This window comes from Podarcis gaigeae, assembly GCF_964106915.1.
Source record: "Podarcis gaigeae genome assembly, chromosome: 3".
NCBI classification, from domain to species: Eukaryota; Metazoa; Chordata; class Lepidosauria; order Squamata; family Lacertidae; genus Podarcis; species Podarcis gaigeae.
The window spans coordinates 92,550,742-92,576,075 of NC_139680.1; the positions used below are offsets into that span (position 1 = coordinate 92,550,742).

General features: G+C 43.6%; 1 protein-coding gene across 2 annotated transcripts in view; it reads left to right on the top strand.

The window, feature by feature from the left end:
* DUSP10 (dual specificity phosphatase 10) overlaps positions 1 to 25,334 on the top strand; it is a 51,405-nt gene that overhangs the window by 20,049 nt on the left and 6,022 nt on the right. For both annotated transcript variants that reach the window (XM_083733583.1, XM_083733582.1), the window contains exon 3: positions 22,961 to 23,341. In XM_083733583.1, the coding sequence (XP_083589709.1) occupies positions 22,961 to 23,341 (381 nt within the window). The remainder of the gene's footprint in view (positions 1 to 22,960; positions 23,342 to 25,334) is intronic.

Genomic DNA, 25,334 nt, shown 5'->3' on the forward strand with positions numbered 1-25,334 from the left:
GATCAAAATTAAAATGTGTTGAGACTTCCTTAAAAAGTCACTAATGATGGGGCCATATGCATTTCATGAGAAAATATATTCTATAAATATGGAGCCACAGTTAAAAAGGCCTTGTACTCATTAGCCCCAGCCCCCTTTTATTGATGGACTAGAGTGCAGGGCTTCGGAAACTGGTTGTAGAGTTTGCACAGATGCATATGGGAGCTGGTAGTCAAAACCACAGCAATATGCTCTGATGTTTGACTCACACAAGCATTCTTCCTGCTGCACTCTTGTACCATTTTGGAGTTTTTGAGGTCTCTCTAAAGGCAGTTGCATGTAAAGCATATTGCAAGATTCTAGTGCACACATTCTCAAAAGTTCCCATCCTTATTAGCCATATGGGAACAGCAGGCTTGGGAGAACCCTAGGATTTGCAGGAGCAGAAAAACATTGGGGAGGGGATCCTAAGGGTTGGGTGTGGAGGGTGGATGACCCAAAATTAGCCTGAGCATGCTCTGTGAGTGAAAAATGCTGGCTGCTGGAGCAAAAAACTAGGAGGGTGTAGAAATCAAAAGGAGTGTTTTTGGAAAAGGCATGGCTGGCTGGCTGGCTAAAACATTGAACAGGAATACTCCACACTGCATTTTGTTGTCTGTCTTGATTAAGGGGGCATTCTCAATCTTTTTTCTTGCATTTCATTTCTCTTAGTTAAACTTTTATTAGATCAATCTCCCTGAACTGCCTTTCCTCTGAAATTCTCTCCATCTGATAGCAATTTCTTTAATTTGGTGGTCCAGATTTAAGATGCGGTGACACCTCTCTAGCACACTAGAGTACTACAGTGGTACCTCGGTTTACAAACTTAATCTGTTCCGGAAGTCTGTTCTTAAACCAAAGCCGTTCTTAATCTTAGGCACACTTTCCCTAATGAGGCCTCCTGCTGCCGGTGCCCTTCCACCATTCGGCTTCCGTTCGTAAACCAAGGTAAAGTTTGCTAACTGGTTTTCTGGAGTTCGTATACCGAATAGTTCATAAACAAGGCTGTTCTTAAACTGAGGTACCACTGTACTACTCAGTATTTGACGTTGTAAAGTTGGAATGTCCTAGTCTCTAATATTGCTCTATTATCAGCAGAGTATTTTGTTTCGCTTGGAGGGGTGTGAACCTGGCAGGAAATACCTTTGATCTTAACTGAAGTATTAGATCTTTCCCCAGAAATTGCTACAGATGCTTCATTTCAGAGGAGCCTCCAAATTTGGCTCCAGTCTTGCTTCAGGGGAAATTCTGTGGCATTTCTAGTTCTCTGTTGCTTTAATCAGCCTGTGGGTTCCTTCAGCCCAGTGGACAAACAAAAACAAAGATCTAGTTGTTCTCTACAGTGACTCGAGTTAGAAAGAGAGGTCTCCTTTAATCTAGAGAAAGGGTTTTCTGAGACCTAGTTAGATATTACATGCTAACATATTTGTTGCATCTGCTGACTTGAAGAGAGGGGAACAAATCTGTAACGACTTCCAGAGGGACAACCATGTTCAGCTGTTGCAAGCAGGATCGAAGGATCTGTCAGTTTCTTCACTTTTATCATTTTTCAAATCTTGAATTTGGTTCGCCATTTTTCTGCATCAGTTTGTTAAGTCTTTAATGAGAATTCATTATTTTAGTGTGTATTTCTCCTAACAGGACACATTTTTGAATGTAGAGTTGGAAGGGACCCCAAGGATCAGGTAGTTTCTCGGGTTTACTGCTTTTTTTGCATATTTGATTTTTCACAAATAAATGCATTTTTTTACATACACATTTCCCTAATATGCACTGTGTATATACATTAGTGGGAGAACTGCATCACAAAAATTGGAGGATTGTGAAGATTGATGCAATTTGGTTTGCACATTCTTACAGGATGTGTGAATTAGAGCCATTAATGAATTAAAATGGAAACCAAACCAAGTTTCTCCCCACACCCCGCCCAACTATAGCAGAGGGTCTGGTAGCAACTTGAAGCCTACCAAATTTTTATGGCATACGCTTTTGTAGACTACAGCCCACTTCATCTGACATGTTAATCAGGAATTGCAGGTCTACACACACACAAAAAACTTTTGGGGGACTGTAAACAGAGGTTGGAAAGAAATGAATATGTAGTCAGACAAAAAGAGCACTATATTGTGATTAAGATGAGAGAGACATTTCCTCCTGCTTTTCTTTAATTCGAAGCACTTTTAGCATTGTATACTCCACACAGTAAATTACTAATATAGCTATAACAACTCCAGCATTAATATTCAACATTGTAAACAATACAAAATCATACTGAGATCAGTTTACAGTGTTGAGGGGTTGTTAACCTTCCAGAATAAAAACGTCATCTTAAAAATATGAGGTTGGGCATTCATGGGCTTTATTGGGGGAAATTATTTCAGACTGCTGCTACTCCAGAATATCCATCATCCTGTTCTGTGTGCAAGAAATTTCCTGGAATTGTTCTGCCTTATTTCTTCCATTTCTCCGCCATGGAGGAATCCCTATAGCCAGTGGTTCTAAACTACGATGAAAAGAACCAGCAATATGGCTTCAGTAAGTGCTTGTACCAGCCCAGTGAAACCTAACTGATTCATTGACCCCATTGGACAGCACAGGTCCCGCTGCTTTAGAGACTGAAGATGCTTGGGTAACTTGGAGCAATGGCAATCTTCTGAAAAAGTTGCCTTGTGTTGGGCTAGAGTTCAAGGGTTGAGCCTTAAACCAACACAGGCAACTCTGCTTTTCGGCAGACAGAAACATCAACATGTATTATGTACAATTTAGCACACACAGCACATATTTAATTTATGTATTTTAGAAATATGAATGCCCTAGCTTTATTCAAACAGTCATTCCAAATATACCCATGTTGATATAGCTGCAGGCTTCTGCATCATCCCAGAATTGCCTTAAGGTTTCTTAGGTTTTGCTAATTGGGGGAAAACAGGGGGGAATGTTTGCTTTCATCTAGTCTTAAATGGTTATCTTGACCTCAGCATTGTCATGCAGAAACAAATATCTCTCTGGATATACATTTTAATTAATGTATGCATTTGTGATAGAAGGTAAAGGTAAAGGTAAAGGTACCCCTGCCCGTATGGGCCAGTCTTGACAGACTCTGGGGTTGTGCGCCCATCTCACTCAAGAGGCCAGGGGCCAGCGCTGTCCGGAGACACTTCCGGGTCACGTGGCCAGCGTGACATCGCTGCTCTGGCGAGCCAGAGCCGCACACGGAAACGCCGTTTACCTTCCCGCTGGTAAGCGGTCCCTATTTATCTACTTGCACCCGGAGGTGCTTTCGAACTGCTAGGTTGGCAGGCGCTGGGACCGAGCAGCGGGAGCGCACCCCGCCGCAGGGATTCGAACCGCCGACCTTTCGATCGGCAAGTCCTAGGCGCTGAGGCTTTAACCCACAGCGCCACCTGCGTCCCTTTGTGATAGAAGGAGAGAGAACTAAATTCTGAAGTACAGTTAAAGAATAGCAATAGCTCAAAAGTGGGGGAAAATCTTATATTTTCTTTCCCACCCAGCAATTCATCCTGATCCCACACCCCCACCCCGCCTTCAACTTCTAGTTGATAGAACCTTGTTTTGTATTCATATACTGAAGACTTGGGAGTAAAAGAAAATGATGATCTTAATTGGTCAGTGCGTCCATCTGGCTGTTAACCAGAAGGCTGGTGGTTTGAGCCCACCCAGGGATAGCTGAGGGCAGGATTTCTGAATTGCATGGGGTTGGACCAAATGACCCTGTGTGTCCCTTCCAACTTACAATTCTATGATTCTAAATCAGGAATTGGGAGTTTATGGTCCTTCAGACGTCGCTGGACTTACAACTCCCACCACCTTTGATCAGTGTTAGAAATTAGCCAGGTGCCAGGTGCATTTTGCGACTAGCTCATGTCCAATTGTGACCCCGTAGAGATCTCTGGATGCCAGGCTGGTGACTGGGGGGAGCAAAATATCACTTAGAGAAGGACCTGAAATATTTTCCTTGAAGCTTGAAGCTTGAATTTGTTTTATTTTGATGTTTTAATGTTGTAAACCACTTTGAGATCAGTTCTTTAAAATACAAAACGGTAAAGAAATGACAACAATAAACTCCACGGTGGGGTGTTGGTGCCTAGACATGGCGGCCATAACCTAGGTTTAAGACACCATTTGGCTATTAAATTATGTATCTGGGTTTCTAACACTGCCTATGATTATTGGTGACACTGGCTAAGGCTGTGAAGTTGGGATTCCAGCATCTGAGGGCAATGTTTCCCCACCCCAAGTCTAGTTTTGTGGAGAGAAGGCACTCTGCGAAGAATGATGAAAGGGCAGGGTCTGGACATGGGTGTAGCCGGGGAGGCAGGGGGCAGCTGCCCCCCCCAAATCAATCAAAATCAATACAAATCTGAGGTTCTGCCCCCTCCTAACAAAAGCCTGCCCCCCTATCAAAAATCCTGGCTATGCCCAGGGGTGAGAATCCTTTATAAACTAGCTGCTTCGAATACGCAAAAGGGACTGCAGTGCTATGTCATGATCTACTTTAGGACTGAGTTTGTTTATGAACCTGCCTTTCCAGGTAACTAGCGAATGGAATGGGGATGGAGGTGGGGAATTGCCAGTGGATGGAACGCTCCCAGTTCATTTGTTCCAGAGCGCTGCAAATTATTCACCCTGACAGCTTAACTCGATGGGTGGATGTGCTTGAATGCTGGCGATTGGGAGCGGGAGGGGCCGTGCAGAAGGCTCCTCTTTCCAAACCCCTTTGAGAAATGGAAAAGTGAAACGGACCCTTTTGCCCTCTGCCACATGCTGTCTGAGCACGGAGAGAAACCGGATTCATATGAGTTGCGTGCTTTCCCACAGTGCAAACATCACCTACCCTTTTTCTCTCAGTGTTCTAGTTGCCGCTGTGTAACTAATATAGGCGCTCGTGTTCAAACTGCACATATTTGGCTGATTAGATAACTGGCTTCCTCTCTAACAATTTTGCTTGGGGAGTTTTTGGTGGAGAGTGGAATCCAGTGTTGTTCTACCAAAACTCTGGAGTGGATTGCAGCACACAGAATGGATTCCTCAATTGATCTTAGATGAGCACAGAGAAAGCTAGTGCAGCTAAGCTTCTCAGCACATGTACAAAGGATTCCAAGGCATGCAGAGGGTGGTGATATTGTCCCCTGCACGGCACTTGGAGGGTGCTCCAAACAGAGCCTTAGTGTGTAGTCCTCTACCAACTTAGCTAGTAAATATGGGTTCAGACATTCTGAAAAGGTATAGCGCTTGGGATCTAGCATTTCAGTGCCTGATAATATCTCAGAATTGCAGTTAGAAGGGAGCCTGACTAGGGGTGGCTAATATGGGGCTCTCTGGATTGGTTCTTTTCAACCTTGTGTCCCCAGATTTTGAACTACAACTCCCATCTTTCTTGACCACTGGCTAAGTGAGCTAAGAATGATGGGAGACCCATGGTTGAAGAACGCTGTCCCATTTTACTCCCAGCCTGCCTCAGCCTGCAGGACTAATGGATGAAGGGGGCTGTAGACCCAACAGCAACAATGACCCTTGTTCTAGAAGGTAGAGAAGTCTTGATTTTGAAGCATTGTGTAATGTATCGCTGCTTTCCAAAAACAAGTGTGTCAGGGTTCGCAAGTTTGTCGAGTCACTCTGTGACTGAAACATTTGAGTGACCAGTGGCTTTGTAAATCCAATTGCAGATGGGAAAACCTCAGGCAAATGTCTCCTCTTCTGGCGTGTGGTTCACAGGTTCAGTTGTTAATCATCTAGATTCTGAGCGACATCCATGCCTGTATGAAGTGGCCTTTCATGTGTTGTAGAAAGTTCCAGAAGTTCTTTTTTCTGAGGCTGGTTGTGTGACATGTGCAAAATATTTCGAGTGAGTAAAGCATATGCAGCAGTAATGCTTCTGAATACAGTGGTACCTCGGGTTACAGACTCTTCAGGTTACGGACTCCACTAACCCAGAAATAGTACCTCGGGTTAAGAACTTTACCTCAGGATGAGAACAGAAATCGTGCCTCGGGGGCGGGGCGGTAGCAGGAGGCCCCATTAGCTGAAGTGGTACCTCAGGTTAAGAACAGTTTCAGGTTAAGAACGGAAAGCCACAGGATGGGAAAGGCCTCTTGCGCTCGTGTCCTGCTTGCTGGTTTTCCACAGGCATCTGGTTGGCCACTGTGAGATCAGGATGTTGGACTGGAGGGTAATATTAACGGGGTGGGACTGTGTATGCCACTTGGAGCTCCTTGGAAAAAAGGTGGGATATAAATGCCATAGAATCATAGAGTTGGAAGGCACCCAGCGGTCATCTAGTCCAACCCCTGCAATGTAGGGATCTTAACTAGATCATTACATGACGGATGGCCACCCAACCTTTGCTTAAAAAACCTCCAAGGAAGGAGAGTCCGCAACCTCTTGAGGGAGAGTTCCATTGTCAAACAGCTCTTACTGTCAGAAAGTTCTTCCTGGTGTTTAGCAGGAATCTCCTCTCTTATTACGTAATAATAAATAAAAATAAAATGCGTAAAATATACACACTTGCCTCCTCCCCTCTGAGTGAAAAATGTGTGTTATTATGAACCAAGCTTATAGACTGTTTCATGGCATAAAACCATCAAAATGGTGGACAGAGTAGATAATGGCATGAATTGTGCTCAGCTTCTGGAGGGAGGAACATTTAATTATCCATGTGCTTCCTTCACACATTTGATACAGGCTGGGCCGTAGTCAAAATGCCCCCTGTTTCACAGCCTGATTTCAAAAGCAAAACACGGGGCATTAGTGTCAATTTTTTGGAGGTGTTACGTTGAGCGGTGGAGGTGAGGTGGGTGAAGCCAGCTGCTAAGGTCTGGTTGTTTCCATACCCCCTTTGAAGCCCCCAAAGCAATGCTATGTTTATCACATAAGTGGTGTTCACATGCTTAATAATAATAATAAAATATATTATTTACACCCCGCCCATCAGCACATCATAGAAACACTTGTGCAGAGATCGCTTGTACCTGTGTTCAAGAGTAACATGTGAACAAGCCTATAATGACACTCTGTCATTGTAAGGTAAGAGCTTGGTATCCAGTCCCAATTCGAGCTCCCCTCTTGTGCCTCTGGTCTCCTTCCTGCACCTGAAACGTGCTGCAGGGGAATTTCATACCTATCCACAACCTGCACCTGAAGTGAAAGTTCATATAGAATCATAGAATCATAGAGTTGGAAGAGACCACAAGGGCCATCGAGTCCAACCCCCTGCCAAGCAGGAAACACCATCAGAGCACTCCTGACATATGGTTGTCAAGCCTCTGCTTAAAGACCTCCAAAGAAGGGGACTCCACCACACTCCTTGGCAGCAAATTCCACTGTCGAACAGCTCTTACTGTCAGGAAGTTCTTCCTAATGTTTAGGTGGAATCCTCTTTCTTGTAGTTTGGATCCATTGCTCTGTGTCCGCTTCTCTGGAGCAGCAGAAAACAACCTTTCTCCCTCCTCTATGTGACATCCTTTTATATATTTGAACATGGCTATCATATCACCCCTTAACCTCCTCTTCTCCAGGCTAAACATGCCCAGCTCCCTTAGCCGTTCCTCATAAGGCATCGTTTCCAGGCCTTTGACCATTTTGGTTGCCCTCCTCTGGACACGTTCCAGTTTGTCAGTGTCCTTCTTGAACTGTGGTGCCCAGAACTGGACACAGTACTCCAGGTGAGGTCTGACCAGAGCAGAATACAGTGGCACTATTACTTCCCTTGATCTAGATGCTATACTCCTATTGATGCAGCCCAGAATTGCATTGGCTTTTTTAGCTGCCGCGTCACATTGTTGGCTCATGTCAAGTTTGTGGTCAACCAAGACTCCTAGATCCTTTTCACATGTACTGCTCTCAAGCCAGGTGTCACCCATCTTGTATTTGTGCCTCTCATTTTTTTTTGCCCAAGTGCAATACTTTACATTTCTCCCTGTTAAAATTCATCTTGTTTGTTTTGGCCCAGTTCTCTAATCTGTCAAGGTCGTTTTGAAGTGTGATCCTGTCCTCTGGGGTGTTAGCCACCCCTCCCAGTTTGGTGTCATCTGCAAATTTGATCAGGATGCCCTTGAGTCCATCATCCAAGTCATTGATAAAGATGTTGAATAAGACCAGGCCCAAGACAGAACCCTGTGGCACCCCACTAGTCACTCTTCTCCAGGATGAAGAGGAACCATTGATGAGCACCCTATGGGTTCGGTCAGTCAGCCAGTTACAAATCCACTGAGTGGTAGCATAGTCAAGACCGCATTTTACCAGCTTCTTTACAAGAATATAATGGGGCACCTTGTCAAATGCCTTGCTGAAATCAAGGTAGGCTACATCCACTGCGTTCCCTTCATCTACCAGGCTTGTAATTCTGTCAAAAAACGAGATCAGGTTAGTCTGACATGACTTATTTTTCAGAAATCCATGCTGACTATTGGTGATCACAGCATTCCTTTCTAGGTGCTCCCAGACTGTTTGCTTAATGATCTGCTCCAGAATCTTCCCTGGTATTGATGTCAGACTGACTGGGCGGTAATTATTTGGGTCCTCTCTTTTCCCCTTTTTGAAAATTCACAGTGGTTCCTGAATCTTTTTTTATATATGTGTACCCAAGTACAGTTATACTTAGAAAGAGACTATGCAGAAATAGCAAGCAGTGAGTAGTAAGGAATGAGATAGGTTTTAGGTTATGCTATGCTTCTAATAGGTTATGTTATATTCTGGATTATGTTATGTTCTAATAGATTATGTCTGAATAGGATGAGAGTGTTGGAGATACGTGCGAATGTGTATGTGAATCCGGTCTTGGGTGTTTGATTTTCGTTGTTGTGTATACTGTGTATATACGGACAATGACAATAAATTTATCTATGGTATATAAGGTCGTGTATGATCCTGGAATTTCACCCCCATTTGCTATAAATAAAACCCATGTCTAAACAAATCCATTTGGTGTTAACCCTAACTTTCTAGAATGGAAGCTTAGTGAGGAATGTTGCATTTCAAGTATTAATGGTGGAAATGTTGGGTGTGTGTCAGTGTCTAGGAATTGTAATTTGGGTAGTTGTTAATAAATACTGGCTATATCGTTGAGAAGAGAAGAATCCTGCCAGATCAGGCCAAAAGCCCATCTCGTCCAGCATCCTGTTCTCACAGTGGCCAACCAGAGATGCCTATGGGAAACTCACAAGCGGAACATAAGCAGCACAGCTCACACTCCCGCCTGTGATTTCCAGCAACTGGTCTTTGGAGGGAAACTGCCTCCGACAGCGGAGGCAGACCATAGCCATCACAGCTAGTGGCAAATGACGCACAACCTGAGTATTGGAATTGAGTAGGCACTCAAGAGTAAGCCTATGAGCTTACTTTTCTGACACTTGGGTAGGAGGAAGAAGTGTCCTAATGGAATTTCCTTTTTCCTCATTTGAAGCTCTCGGGAAAAATGTGGCTTCCAAGGAACTCTTCTGGTTGTCAGCTAGCTGCCACATTTGCAGAGTATATGGGGTGGGCAACCTGTGACACCCCCCCCCAAGATATAGCTAGAGTGCAATTCATATCATCCCTGGCCACTGACCGAGGCTGATGTGAGTTGGAGTCCAGAAATGATTCGGGGGGGCCCCAAGTGTCCCACCCCCATTGGAGAATTAAGAAATACTCACAAGGTTTTTTTGCCATGTTTGTCTGTTGGTTGCATGGGCTGTGGAAGTTTGTACTTTTGTACTTTTTAAAGAAAGGTACAAATGCATGTGTTCTGCTCTGGAAAGAATCTAGATATCTGTTCCATGCCGCGCTTCTGCCACAGCGGAGAACCCTGTGCATTTTGAAGGCTCCAGAGAACAATTATTTGACAGCAGGCAGAACCCTATGCTTTTCAGCCTCTGTTTCCATTAGGTTTTTGGAGCATGTGTAGAACTAGGGTTGCTGTATTTCAAAAAGTGGAAATCTGGACACAAACATTGTTGAGCTTTTTGTTTTTGGCCAAAGTCGTTGAGCTTCTTTTAGTTTTGCAAGATCTATTAAAACACACTTGGTTGCCATAAGTCTGGATTTTCCCGGAAATTAAAGCAATTCCTGCCCAGACACTGTTTCCGATGGCTGAATCCTGGCAATGTCTGGGAAATTCTGGGTGCATGGCAACCCTAGTAGAACATAGCTGTGAAAATCCAAAGCAATGCTTGGATAGTGACCGTAACATTACTGGTGGTGGTGATGAACAACTATCTTCTACTCATGCTGTCTTGACACACGTCTCTTCTCTTATTTAGATCTCGAGCATTCTTCCACCATAGGCTTCGAGCTGTCATGTTATGCAATTCCTGTAGGCCTTTTTAAAAGAGTGGAAACATATCAGGTTACCCACTTCCTCTTATTGCAGAGGCCTGCCATTTGATTTTCTTTGCTGGTTGCACGCCCCAGCTTTTCAGTGTTAGCTTCCTTTATCTTAAAAAAGCAACCAACGATGAAACCACAATCCCTCCTATAGAGTAAGTTCTATAGTACAGTTTGTTTAGAGTCATCACAGTATTGCTTTAGAGCAGCATTTTTCAACCTTGGGTCCCCAGATGCTCTTACAAGCCCACCCATACTTCTGAATCCTCACCCACTGAGTGTTGCAGGTAAATCTCACTCCCCCAGTTTGCCCAATCATTGTTTTGCAAGCTGAGTGGAGTCTACCTGTGGTGCTGGATAGCATACAGAGGAATGAGTATCCGTGGCCTTACCTATCTGCAGCCCATGCTCCACCCATGGCCTATTCTGGCCATGCCCACTGACATGTGGTTCCTGACCATGCCCCTTGTTGCCCACCCCACATGTAGAGATGATGACACACAGGCTGAAGTGTGTGAGGGTGCTCCTTTTCTTTGATCATTAAGCAAAGGTTGCTGCTTTTAAGGCTGAAAACTTGTACACATTTCTAGTGTTTCCAGTCTCATTGAAATCAGTAAATATGCGCAGGATTTGGCCATAAAATTCTGCCACAAATCTTTGATTAGAATAATTATACAATGCAGATATAGGTGCACAAATGTACTCCATTATTATCAATGTTGCACTTTTACTACCTCTCAAAATTAGTAATGGCTGTATTGGGGAAAATAATTACATCTAGAGTTCTCAGCTCCCTTGATCCCTGCCTGGATGTCTTTTGCTTTCTGAACAACCTGTGTGTGTTTTTCAGAGTGTGTGTATGTGGAAGGATGTTAACTAAGATAACAAGCTTCCCCCTTTTTCTCTTGGAGGATAAAAGGTAATTTAACTTTGAATTCTGAAAAAAAAAGATGTAGCGAGATGGGTTCTGTGAGCTGGAAAATAAATTTCTGGACCTGTTGGCTGTAAGAATCATAGGAAGGCTAAAGGCTTATTCTAGGTAGGGTGATGCTGGACATAATAATTGGTGATCCATTTCTCTCCCCCTCCCACAAGTTCAGCCAAGAAGCCAAGAATCAACCCTTTATCATTGCTTCAGCCTCCATTGACCTAACCATTCCTTGTTCCGATCTTCAGTGCAAACTGTACAACTAGAATGGAAGTACAAACGTTAGTTAAAAAATAACACTGTGAGTCAAACATAAATTCTAAACCTGGATTCCCTCCCTTTATGGAATAGTTTGACCTCCCTGACCTGACCTCCTTGACCAGAATGCCTGATGGCTTGATTAGAAGAACAATGAGGAATCCGGATTAGTGGTAACCCTAAAGATATATGTAGTACTTTTTCCATTTTCTGATATTGCCAGAGACAATAAGACAGTAACAGAGTGGTTTGCCTTAGTTAAAACCCAAGGGCTGAATTTCCTTAGAGCAAACCTCTCCTTGACTTCCCTGGGTGATACTGATGGATTAACGCCGGTGGGTGAAATTACTTTTAAAGTTTGGTGGAGGCTGTAATGAAGACTCACTTGAATTGAGTTTGCCTTGAGCAAGAAGGGAGTGTGTCTTCCTTTTGGAGTTCTGCTGGAGCGTTTCATCTTGCCTTGTGCATAATTATAATTGATGCATGGGGCAACCTGCCTAATGAAACCTGTGCCCTGCAGGTTGATAGCCCTGTACTGTGCATCATCTGTAAAGGTTATGTGGAAGGTAAGCATAATAGTCCGCTTGGCTTCTATCCAAGAGCCAACAGGTAGAACTTCAGCAACTGTAATCCAAGAATTATGATGGTTCTCCTTTTTTAAAAAAAGGCTTGTTCTGCGGGAAAGGGCCCTAGGCTTCAGTCCCCAAGGCCTGCCCTGACAGCACCACTGACTTCTGCTGTCCTAAACCTCTGGCCTACCTGGTAGCAAGTCAGTACGTCAAGTCCAAAGTTCAGAGTCCCAGCATCAATCCAAGCAAGCAAAGCCCAGAGACCAAAAGTCAGGAAACACTGTCCAGGTTCAGGCCAAGTAAGCCAAGTCCAGCAGTCAGGATGCAGTCCAGAGTCAAACCTGAAGCACAGTCATGTAGAGGTCCAGGAGAATCCAAGCCAAGGTCCACCAACAGGGGAGGTTGAGCAGACACAGCACCTCAACTCTGCTTCCCTTTCATACTTTGCATGCTTATTGTTGCATCACGAGGCAAGTGACCCTCACCTGTTCCAAACCTACTTTAGCAGAGGAATTACACACCTTCTCCCAGAGCTAGCAACCCCTACCTGGCCAGTAGGAAGCTGGGCTGTAGGCCTCAGCCTCTTAGAGCACCCCTCCTGCTGCTCCCTAGGCCTTAGAGCCTGCCATGTTTGTGGAGACAGGGTCTTCTCTGGATCTGGTGGTGAGTCCTCCTGCTCCGGTTCCTGTGCTTTGACCTCCATCGCCTTGCCACCCCTCAGTCACCCAGTTTGTGCTTCCTTCCCCAACCCTTCCTTGCTTCAGCATGTCCCAACCCTAGCTACACACCTCGCCAGGATCCTTTTCCTCCTCCCCATCATCCTGCCAGTTAATGACATCTATATTTTGCTTTTCTCTCACCACCTCTGGTGAGTACAATTTTGTATACCTAGTGCCTATGCCTGGAAATGCACTTTCAAATGAAGAAGTAGGGCTGCAGTCCTATACACTAAAAGTCAAAGAACCTGTATGTTGCTGGACTCCCAACACCCACAAGCCCCAGCCAGTATGGCTAATGGCCAGGAATGATGAGAGTTGTAGTCTAGCAGCATCTGGAGGATCAAAGGTTCCCCATCCCTGCAATGCATACTTAGGAATGAACCCCACTGAATGCAATAGGACTGATTGCCTGAGCAGAGTCAGCACACATGAGTGGATTACAGAACATTTTTTTCATATCTCCCCACCTTAACATTTTTGTTCGGTGATGACACTTCAAATTTTAGCCCATTAAGCAAGGACCAGCGGGTGTTTCCACATTGGCTTAAGCAATTTTTATACTCTTACAGAGATCAGTATCCTGGAAAGGTCCCAAGCTCAAAGTATATTCCTGCTGTGTGTGTTTTGTTTTTCTGTACTTTAAATGACATTGCCTTATCCTTCAACCATCTCATGCTTTGAATCAGTTTTGACATAATGTCCTCTGCTCATTAAAACCACAGAAGCCATTTAATTGTTGGCTTAGTGGAAAAATACATAAGGCTGTCATCAGCTGTTGCTCTGGCAAGGCTTTCTGCAGCAGTATAAATAAATGAGGTCACAGTTCTTAAACAGGCTGTACTTGCAGGACCTCACAAGTGTGCACTCAAAACAGTGTGTGCGTATTTATATGCCTACATTTTGAAATTTACTGCCCCAGTGTTACTTATTTGATACCAGTTTTGGAAATAACCGTCTTTTAAATCCCCAGACTGTCTGAACTAATGCAATCTGTACCATCTTCTGTCAATCATCTAATATTGCTCAGCAGCTGAACTTCTATCTTGTGCAGTGATGTGACTCTAAAAAATAAACCTGGGAGAAAAAGATGCATTAGGACAGGATCCGCGCACACAAACACACACAAAGTTAAGTTGTCCATTTAGTTTTGAAACTGATGCATGCAGGTATATCTATACTGAAGAGTTAAACTGGTTTAATAGCCATTCATTCTCCTCCCCCCACAAAACTCCACGAAGCTATAGGGTTGTGGTGTTGTTGCTGTTGTTGTTGCTTAGTGGAGAGTGGACATGGTTTGGGAATCCTACTAGAGCATTCTGTGTGCTGTCAGCAGAATACAGCAGCTATTTCTAAATGTGCATCTATACTTACAGTATCAATTGGCATGTGCAATTTTTGTGCAAATCTCTGTCTTTTTGACAATGTGCAAGTGGCCACCCTATTGCTCTAGGTCAGTCTGCCTGTGAGCTTACCAACTGAATGGGCATATAAACCCAGTTCCTGCCTGTGTTAAGTCCAACACCAGCCACTCTACCACTCCGACCGTCCAGACAGAGGCTCTTCTGAGAGTGAACTAAGCAAAGCGTTTGTAAATGAACTGTCAGGTTCAGCAGCTTCACTGCTGGAGGCAACAGATCTGACGTTATGAGGCTACTAATATGAGTTATATAAATTGATAGCTCTTTTTTGTTTGAGCCACAAGAAGATCTCTCCGGTCTGAATTTCCGGAGAGTGGGGAGGATAAACGCCACCCAATGTCAGGATAACGGTTCTATGTTTTCTGCAGCTTTTTTTTTTTTAAAGGGTGATGCTGGGGAAACTTCCGAACTTCCGAAATGGCCTCCTGCCTCAGGTAGAGAGCATGAACAAAATAGCATAGTTTTCCAAACTTAATAATAATAATAATAATAATCCTGAACATATTTAGAATGCAGGGGGGTGTTATGTTCCTGGCCGTTGTATGAATAAGTAAAATCACGTAAAGCCAGGAACCCCTGAATCCTGCCCCCTTGCAAGGTGGAGGGCTGCTTGCCTGGCTTTTGAAAGCTGGCACAAGGGCTGTAACAGGTTTCCAGAGCCCTCCCACTACCTTCCCAAAGCCCAGTAAGCACTAGGAGTCTGCCAGAGCCTTCGTACCTCCTTCCCAAAGGCCAAGCCTCACGCTGCCTTCCCAAAGCTGGATAAGTCTGCAACTGCAGCTTTGTGCAGGTATGTGTGTTGAGGGGTGTGTGTGTCTGTAAATAAATGATGAGTGGGTTTTCTCTTCTCTCCATTTATTTATTTATTCCACTCGCTGCCATCATGTCAATAAAATAAGTATAAATTACCTGTATACCATAATTCCGCATAGCACTTTTTTCTTTCTTGCTTTAAAATGGTACTGTTTTGCAATAATTCCAGCCAAGTTCAGAGGCAGGCTGAGGTCTGGCATTTGTGAGATTATTGTTATCATTTGTTAATTTTTTATACCGCTCTTCATCCAAAGTTCACAGTGTGGTTTACAACCTAAACACAAAGAATACCCAATACAGTGGTACCTCGGGTTAAGTAATTCATTCTGGAGGTCCGTTCTTAACCTGAAACTGTTCTTAACCTGAGGTACCACTTTAGCTAATGGGGCCTCCCGCTGCCACCACGCGATTTCTGTTCTCATCCTGAAGCAAAGTTCTTAATCCGAGGTACTATTTCTGGGTTAGGGGAGTCTGTAACCTGAAGCGTCTGTAACCCAAGGTACCACTGTATATCTAAGAGCATTACCATATCTGCTTTGCATAGGACACAGAGAAAGGTTGGAGGCAGCATGAGAGAAATATCGGTTGCACCCCCAAAAAACTGAGCTGTCTTTATGTCATCCCCCAACACAACTTGTCACTGATCATCGTGATCATTTTACTAGCTTTAGTGAGGATCTTTTATCCTCAGTGGTACATTCTAAGGAAGACATAGCTGAACTGGTATAAACCAGAGTGTGTCGCAGAAAGTCCTTGGCAGAAGAAGGGCTTTCTGGTGGTTGGTTAACTTGCTTTTGGGTGAATTAAAATAAATCAATGGAGCTATAAAACATTACACAGCACAGGCCCCAAGGCCTTCAGGAATGGGCTATGCTGAAAATACATTTTTTTAATATAAAGTTCATCAACTGTCATAGGCAAGGACGGCAACACTTTTTGGAATATCAAGTGCTTGTTTTTCAGACTCGGAACTTATATTTTAATGCCATCGCTAGATGTTAGTGAACTTTGCAGCACATATTCCATGATCGTTGTTGATGGGCTGTGGGGCATTGCTAGCGGAAAGGATCTGATAACTTCTTTTTTCTGATTCTGCATAGATACATCCAAAAGATAGCTTCAGATAACTGGGTGGTCTCTGTGAGCTTGCTTGCAATAATCTCCAAGCAGGATATAATTTTGGTTTACTCTCTGGCTAACAACATGATGACACAGATATGTTTAGAAACAACAACATACTCTGAACTCAATTACAACCAGTGGGTTGTATCTTAAGTCATACTTGGAGCAGATCAACTGAAAGAGCTGATTTTTCAATGGGACAACTCTGAGTTTGACTTAATCAGATGCAACCCAATAGTTCCCAGGTGCATGTTTTGGCGGGGACTTCAATACATATTGTTACTGATGCAGTCAGATTCCAAAAACATTAATCTTTCCATTTATAAATAAATGTATGCTGAATGTGCTGAATGTAAGCTTTTATGTATCTGCGCGCGCACACACACACACTTACACACCCTATAGCCAGTTTTCCTATTTCCCCCTCCATGCTTTCAGCATGGACTGTGTGAACCTGTTTACTGTTGTAAAACCTCACATGTACAGTACAATCATACCTCAGGTTGAAGTAGCTTCAGGTTAAGCATTTTCGGGTTGCACTCCGCAGCGACCCGGAAGTAACGGAGCACATTATTCCAGGTTTCGCCACTCACGCAGATGCTCAAAATAGCATCACACGCATGTGTGGAAGCGGTGAATCGTGACCCGCGCATGTGCAGACATGGGTTGTGTTCACTTCAAGATGCGAACGGGGCTCTGGAATAGATCCCGTTCGCATCCAGAGGTACCACTGTATGTAAAAGAATGGTAGTTTACAACCCCCCTCCCCCCCTCCACTTCTCTTCCCCAATCTTATACAGTCATACCTTGGAAATTGAACAGAATTCGTTCCATAAGTCCATTTGACTTCCAAAACATTTGGAAACAAAGGTGCGACTTCCGATTAGCTGCAGGAAGCTCCTGCATCTAATCGGAAGCTGCGGAAACCGCATTGGACATTCGGGTTCCAAAGAACGTTCGCAAACAGGAACAATCACTTCCAGGGTTGCGGCGTTCGGGAGCCGAAATGTCTGAGCTGCAAGGCATTCGACTTCCGAGGTACAACTGTACTGTATACAGTATCACAGTCTCATATTGAATAGGAATGGTCTGAAAAAAAGACTTTATCATCAGAAAAGAGACAATGTATATAATTTTGTAACCCAAGAAAATCTTTAATAAAAACAATTTTAAAAATAAACTTTAGTCCTTACCAGGTAGGTTTTATCTTTTGCTTGTTCGCAAAGCATTTTGAAAATCGTTTGCATCTCCCAGGATCCTGACTCTGCTACTACAGCAGATTAATTTCAAGGGGTGTCCAGAGCACTCTCTAGTCCTGTTGTGTCGGATGAGTTTCAGTTAGTAAGGTTTGTGCATGTAGGCAAGGTGCTTGGATCACTCAGGATGACTCCTTGTGCTCTGGACTCTTGCCACTCTCGGCTGGGACCAGGGAGGTGGTTAATGCTTCCCTGTGAGAGGGGATGGTCCCTGCCTGCTTGAAAGAAGCCAGTAGTCAGATCACTCCTTAAGAAGCCCTCCCAGGATTCAGGAAATCTAAAGTAACAAAATGCTTGTGAACCGGGAATGTCTCCATAGCGAGGCAGGATACCCTCCCTATAGAGACATGCCTGGTTCACAAGTGTTTTGCTTTAGGTATACAATTGTTATACTCCTTAATAATAGAATAAAGATGTCTATTTCTATTGATTTTATTGATTTTCACTTTTATTTATGCAAAAAGTGCTTGCATAAAAACAATACATGCCAGTGAAATTTCCTTAAAAGCAAGAGGGAAATAAAACGCAGCTGTGTATCTCAAATCAAACAGAGTGGTGTACCAAACGAAATGAAACGAAAATAAAAACGGTAAGAGTCCAGGAAAGCAGAAGTGTTTAAAGGACACGGCAGTCTCTTAACTCATGAATTACACAAGGGAGGACTCTACAGAGGGTTAGGCCGCAGGAGGTGCACTTCTGCCTTGTAGGAAGTCAGAATGGGGTGGTCGTTGAACAACCAGTATGGTTTCCTGAGGGGTTTTTTAAGACTGGCCTGCTCTGTATGGGGAAAGGAGGCCTGTTAGACAGCAGCTGAGACATTCTTATTTACCCAGGTTTTTTTAAAATAATGTGTATAGTACTTCTGTATTTCTGTTTTATTCACTTCTGCTTATGTTGTTGCTATTTACTGTTGTACACTTCCCTGAAATAGAAATTTGGAATCTGCACTGTTGATTTAAAATGTTTATATGCTGCCCTTCATCAGTTTCTATGGTTCATAATCGCCTGCCCTCTCCCATATTACGGTTGCTGGTGACTTTCCTGGCCCTTTGCTTTTTGGAATTAGGAAAGGGTGTTTTTGTATAGGGTTAGGGTTGACTATTGACTACCTCTTATACTGGTATCCCTTTTAAGGTGGCTACTTTCCCTTGCTTGCTTGCCATTTTAGTAGAGAGGTAGGAGAAATTTGATTTCACTTTGCATTTAAGGTGAACCTACCTAATTTGCACTTCTCAAAACTATGTGAAACATAGTTGTCTTTTATTCATTCATTTTATTTGTATGCAGATTTTCTACAAGAAAACAACATGCTAAAAGTGGCTCACAACAAAGAAGCAGGGATGCACTTCAAACACTACAAAAACCATTTCATAATAACATAGCAAAACATAAATATGACAACCTACCCCAAAACCATATTTCTATACTGTAAATATAACAAGATTCTTTAAACAACATGCAACATCCTAAAGCAATAAGAACAAGGGAGCTTCAGTTTGACCTTAGTCCTAGAAACACCTCTCCCATGTTGTTCCTCGCAGTTCCTCTCTTGCAGCAACCATCAAACTCCTTTTGGGTTTGCGAGAAATGTGTGTATTGTGCACAAAAAATGCAAATGTTAGGGAAAATAACACAGAATTTTCTGCAAGAAATTTCCCCTAATAATACATTTTTGTAAGTCGGAAATGCTCTTATATTTCTAGGAAGTACTGAAGAGGTTGCTCCCTCTCTTTGGGCAGAGGCTCTGTGTTTTTTAGGAGCTGCATAGCAAGAGAAATGAATCAGGTACAGTATAGAGATAAGAAAGTCTGTGCAGATTGAAATTTGCCATCCTGCAGCTGTTAAAGAGATGGAGCTTCTGTCCCGATGGGCTGGTGCCCATTGGGACTAGTAGGGCAGAAACCAAGGGTAGAGGGAGTCGGAGCCAATGACAGGCAGAGCCAACTAATTCTAATCTTCTCCCCCACCCTCTTCCCTGATGAGCTCTTACAAAGTTTGTTTCAGCACTGAAACTAAAGAGGAGGGAGCTGTCAGGCTGCTTCTAAGTAAGAAGGCAGGTAGGTTGAGGCGGACTAAGGGTAAACTGAGGCTACTGGGCCTGTGCCCCTTTAGCATTAATGGACCAGCCTGCACCGGCTTCCAGTGTGTGTTGAGGGGAGTGACAACCCTACTTCCCCCAAAAAGAACAATTGGGTATGATTAAATAAGCACTGAGAATTAGTAGAAAAAATGTTTGCAGCTGTGGTTAAAGCCAGAGTTGTGATCTATTGATGCTACTAACCTTTCTTGTGTAATAAGGGAAGACATAGGTAAAAATAGTTATCCAGCTACCTTTGCTCTGAATTGGGGGAAGGGACCATAATGGCCTTGGATGCAGCCCAAAGCAAAATAAGCTCACTTACGCCAAACTTTCCGAAAATGCCTTTTTCGGATTCATAAGCGAGCAAACAAAAATGCCAAAAGGTTAATCAGATCTCTAATCTGTCCATCACCTCTTTACCTGTGTTCTTATTACCTTGTGTTCCTCTCTTAAAATAACCAGTTGGTGTTTCATTATTTCACATCTCTATTAAAAGCATCTCTATTAAAGTGAAACACCCTCCCATCAGATGTCAAAGAGATAAACAACTACCTGACATTTAGAAGACCTCTGAAGGCAGCCCTGTTATCAGGGAATTTTTTAATGTGTGACATTTTAATGTATTTTTAATCTTTGTTGGAAGCCGCCCAGAGTAGCTGAGGATACCCAGCCAGATGGGCAGGGTACAAATAAATTGTTGTTGTTGTTGTTGTTGTTGTTATAAAATATAAGTGTCTTATGTTTGGGGGGATCTTAGCTGGAATGTCTAAAGGTTTTTATTCTGGCACATAGGCTTATAGACAAGATCAGAATATAAAGAGTTGTTACTAAAAGGTCTCTGAGCTGCCATAGTTTGAACCTTTGCCTTTTACCAAAAGCAATTACTATTATTTTTCAACCTTCTTTCCAAGAGTTACATCACTTTTTAGACAAGGTGTCTCTGGTTCTTGCAATTTTCTCTTATCTTTGTCAGCTTGCATAAAGCTACATTTCTCTTGCATTAGTGCCTTATTTCACATGCCGTTAGTGAAAGCTTAACCTATAATCACCCATGTGTACACAAGGGATATAGCTGTATTTTTCCTCCTCCCTGTTAGGCAAATGCTGCTCCAACCACCTGTTAGCATTACATCACTGGCTCCCAAGAACACACTTGTACCAAAAGGCCTGAAACAAAGTAGCTCTTCTTGCATTGTTTGCACTCAAAGAGCTGATGTCATGCCGAGCTGATGTCATTGTATGTCTTTGTGTAATTGCCATGGAAACCAGGCAGGTGGGGAGCCTGAGCTGATGTCATCTCAGAACGAGGTGTAGAAAGTTCTTAAGCCTCTGTTTTTCTCTTCAGATTTTGTGGAACAGCATTAGACAACAGATTGGAAAATCCCAAAGTACGTTAGGACAATATTCTTTTAAAAAGTGTATCAGTCTTGGGTGCGTTGGTTGAAACCCCCTCACCCTTCAAGTGTCCTCTCTTTGAGAAATCATCTTTTATGAAGCAGAATAATCAATTATGGAACTACGTAAGGAGTGTTACCATTTCACAGGCAAAACAAAAATGTTATTGTGGAATCTAAATGGATCATCTCCCTGATTTGAGAGATTTAGAGAGGGGGGGCGTTATTTATTTACCCCTTTCCTGCATCTGAAAAAAAGTGCTATCTGGGAAGTGAAAAAATTATAAAATACCTGTGTAACACAACTGTGTGTGTGTTTAAAGTTTGAAAAACTATGTTTTGAAAAATAGTTTAGCAGTCACTGGAGTGCACTCAAAATAGGCATGCTTAAAATATATTGGGTGATATCAACTGCTAGTAAGACTCAGAGTTAGACCCATTGAAATCATTGGATGTAGGCGAGGCCGCGTATGCACTAAAAATTTAAAGCAGGCCATTTTAAACAAGCATGGCTTTCACCAAATAATCCTGGGAAATGTAGTTTGTCCAGGGTTCTAATTGTCGTTAGGAGACAGAACTAGAATTCTCTAGAAAGAGGGAATGGTTGTTAAACCCCTCTGGGAATAGAGGACTCCTAACAACTCTCAGCATCCTTAACAAACCACAATTCCCAGGTAAGTGAGGGAAATTACTTTTCACACTGTTGGGACTATTTCACTTTTTCTGTGTGCCATTTTCATCTCACCCCTTATATCAATCAATCAATCAATCAATCAATCAATCAATCAATCAATGCACTCAGAAGTTGAGGGCCTCCTGGAGATACCTTTAGGAGATCCTAGAATTTGATTGAAAGTAAACCTACAAACCTAATGGGTAAATCATAGAAGGGACCTTGAGGATAATCTATAGTCCAGGCCCCGGCAATGCAGGAATATGCAACTGTCCAATACGGGGATCGAACTTGCAACCTTGGTGTCATCAGTACCATGCTCTAACCAATGGAGCTATCCAGGCTCTACACAGTGTATAACTCAGAACTTTAGTGTTGAGGCACCTCCCCTACCCTTTGGAATTTCCGCTCTGTTAAATATCACATAGGTGCCATCACTGAAGACCATCTACTGAAGACCATTGTCTTCCAAGAAGCCTTTCAAGTAGAGATATTTCCAAGTCTGCATCTATATGACTGGGAGTGGCTGCCAAGACCATATAACACTGGTCCTGAAAGTCCTACATTGGCTCCCAGTACGTTTCCAAGCACAATTCAAAGTGTTGGTGCTGGCCCTTTAAATCCATAAATGGCTTTGGCCCTGTACAGTGGTACCTCGGGTTAAGTACTTAATTCGTTCCGGAGGTCCGTTCTTAAACTGAAACTGTTCTTAACCTGAAGCACCACTTTAGCTAATGGGGCCTCCTGCTACTGCTGCTGTGCCGCCGGAGCATGATTTCTGTTCTCATCCTGAAGCAAAGTTCTTAACTCGAGGTTCTATTTCTGGGTTAGCGGAGTCTGTAACCTGAAGCGTATGTAACCTGAAGCGTATGTAACCCGAGGTACCACTGTATACCCGAAGGAGTGTCTCCACTCCCACTGTTCAGTCGGGACACTGAGATCCAGCTCCAAGGGCCTTCTGGCAGTTCCCTCACTGCGAGAAGTGAAGTTACAGGGAACCAGGCAGAGGGCCTTCTCAGTAGTGGTGCCCGCCCTGTGGAATGCTCTCCCATCAGATGTCAAGGAAATAAACCACTATCTGACTTTTAGAAGACATCTGAAGGCAGTCCTGTTTAGGGAAGATTTTAATGTTTGATGTTTCATTGTGTTTTTAATACTCTGTTGGGAGCAGCCCAGAGTGGCTGGGTAAACCCAGCCAGATGGGCAGGGTATAAATAATAATAATAATAATAATAATAATAATGGAATTGCAACATTTTATCATTTGTGTGCTTGTCTGCCTGGGCTCCTTTGGGTAGAGGGGTGGGATATAAATATTAATAATGATGATACTAACTAAATAATATCTCAGGTTCCTGACCTTCTCCTTTTTAAAATCTCTCTGTGCTGCAGGTGGACTCAGCAGTTTTAAACAGAACCACGAAAACCTCTGTGACAACTCCCTCCAACTCCAAGAGTGCCCCGAAGGCGGAGGAGGGAGCGGTGCTGCTGCCGCTGTGACCTGCACGCTACCTCAGTCCATCCCGACCACCCCAGACATTGAGAACGCCGAGCTCACGCCCATCTTGCCCTTCCTGTTTCTTGGCAATGAGCACGACGCTCAGGACTTGGAGAAGATGCAGCGGCTGAACATCGGCTACGTCATCAACGTCACCACTCACCTCCCTCTCTACCATTACGAGAAAGGCTTGCTCAACTACAAGCGGCTGCCGGCCACAGACAGCAACAAGCAGAATCTCAGGCAGTACTTCGAAGAGGCTTTCGAATTCATTGGTAACTATCCTAGCAAAACGGCCGCCATGGCTGCTTTTGCGGCACAAATGCATTTAGTTCCGGGCTGACAGGCGTGGAACTGATTAACTTTGCCCAAGGGGGTGGGAAGCAGCTTTATCATGTTGTGTTGTTGTCTGAGCATTTCAGCACTTGCAGAACTTTACGTCAGCCTATGGCAGTGCTGCCAAAGAAATCTGGTCGCTTCCCGTGTTTTATTATCATTTTTTGGGCCTCTTTGTACATTATGCAGCATAATGACTGCTGGGATGGCTCAGTTGGTAGAGAATGAGACTTGTAATCTCAGGGTTGTGGGTTCAAGCCCCACAATGGGCAAGAGATTCCCCCATTGCAGAGGGTTGGAATAGATGACCCTTGGCAGTCCCTTCCAACTCTGATTCTGCAATGTGCATGTGTGTTTAAACTTGCAAGATTTCAGGAGCACACCTGTGTTTTCTGGAGGGGGCATGCTAGATGGGCAGCTGCTGACAGTGCCCATTCTCGTATGAGCCAGATGTTTGCAAAATACCTGTTTCTCACATTCACACTTTGGCTGCCTTTGGACATGGGGAATATTGTGTTTGTTTTCCTGATTATAATGCTAGCACTTCTGCACCTTGCACACTGAAGTACCTGTTGTGGAGTAGCAGTGTTTTGATGGATATACCAGCATGTCACACTAAACATCATTCCCAACAGTGGCCATGGCGTGACACAAGAACAAATGTCATTGGACAATGTTGCTCCTCCCACGCCCTTTCCACACACGTGTGCTTCTCTTCAGGAAAGAACAGTATGCCAGTATAACGTCCCAAATTTCATCACTTCACTTCCATCATTTTCTTGGTTAAGGTGGCTGCAAATGGATCTTTTTCCTGGAATTAAATTCCATGGAAACGAGTGCCCCCCAGCAACCCCCTGCAGCCTCAATTATATATTGAGGCTTTGGGGGTAGGAAATGTGGCTGCAAGAGGGAGGGTGGAATGAGAAACATAGGCTGACATAAAAGCCAAGCCATTGGGTACTGGTGGCTGGAAGATGTCCACAGTCACACCTGCAGTGCATTAATCTGTTGGCAACTCATTGGTGCATTGCATTAAATGTGTGGATATTAGTGGGGAGGAATCCAGGAGCATGTGGACATTATGAGTGGGGCCAATGGGTGTGATCCTGCTTCCACCTCCATGTATGACATACAGTATAGGCAGCGAGGAGTTTGCTTGAACACCCCAGTACCCAGAAGGTGACAGCAGTGGGGTGTTCTAGGGCATACAATGAAATTCCCATTTGGCTTTACCTTTCAGAGTAAGAATATTGGTTAAAGGGGTGGTAGAAATAGGGGATTTTGCTGCCAGAAGATGTGGCGATGGCCACCAATGTGAATATTTCTAAAAAGAAGGAATATACCAATTTGTGGAAGATAAGGTTATCAATGACTGCTAGTCATGGCAGCTATAAGTAGGAGATGGATTGACCAGTCTAAATCTTTCTCATTTCATTCTTCCTGGTGCTCAGACACAGGCTCATTTTGTTCTGTGAAGGAGATGACAGATAGATCAATAGATGATAGATATAATCCGCATTTAAATTTTATGCATTTTGTATGCAAAATGCACACTTAATGCTTTTCCAATTATGCAATTTGCTTGTATCTCTCACACAAAAGTTACATTTTTGTGCACATAATCTGCACACAAGCTATACTGCAACATCTAGAAAAGTACATAATCGACAGGGGATTACATTCTGACCTGCCTGCACTTTTGGGAGCAGTGGATCACATCAGTCCGCTGTGAAAAGCAGACTGAACAACTTCTTTCTCCATCCCTAACTGTATGCTACCTTTGGTTTCAGAGGCATTAGGCCTCTAAAAACCTTTTGTTATGATCAGCAGTGAGAGAAGCCAGTTGCCCCCATGCATGTTGTGCCTGGGGGCATCCCAGAGGCATCTGATTAGTCACTGTACGAAGGAGGATGCCTTTGGGCTGATCTGCTG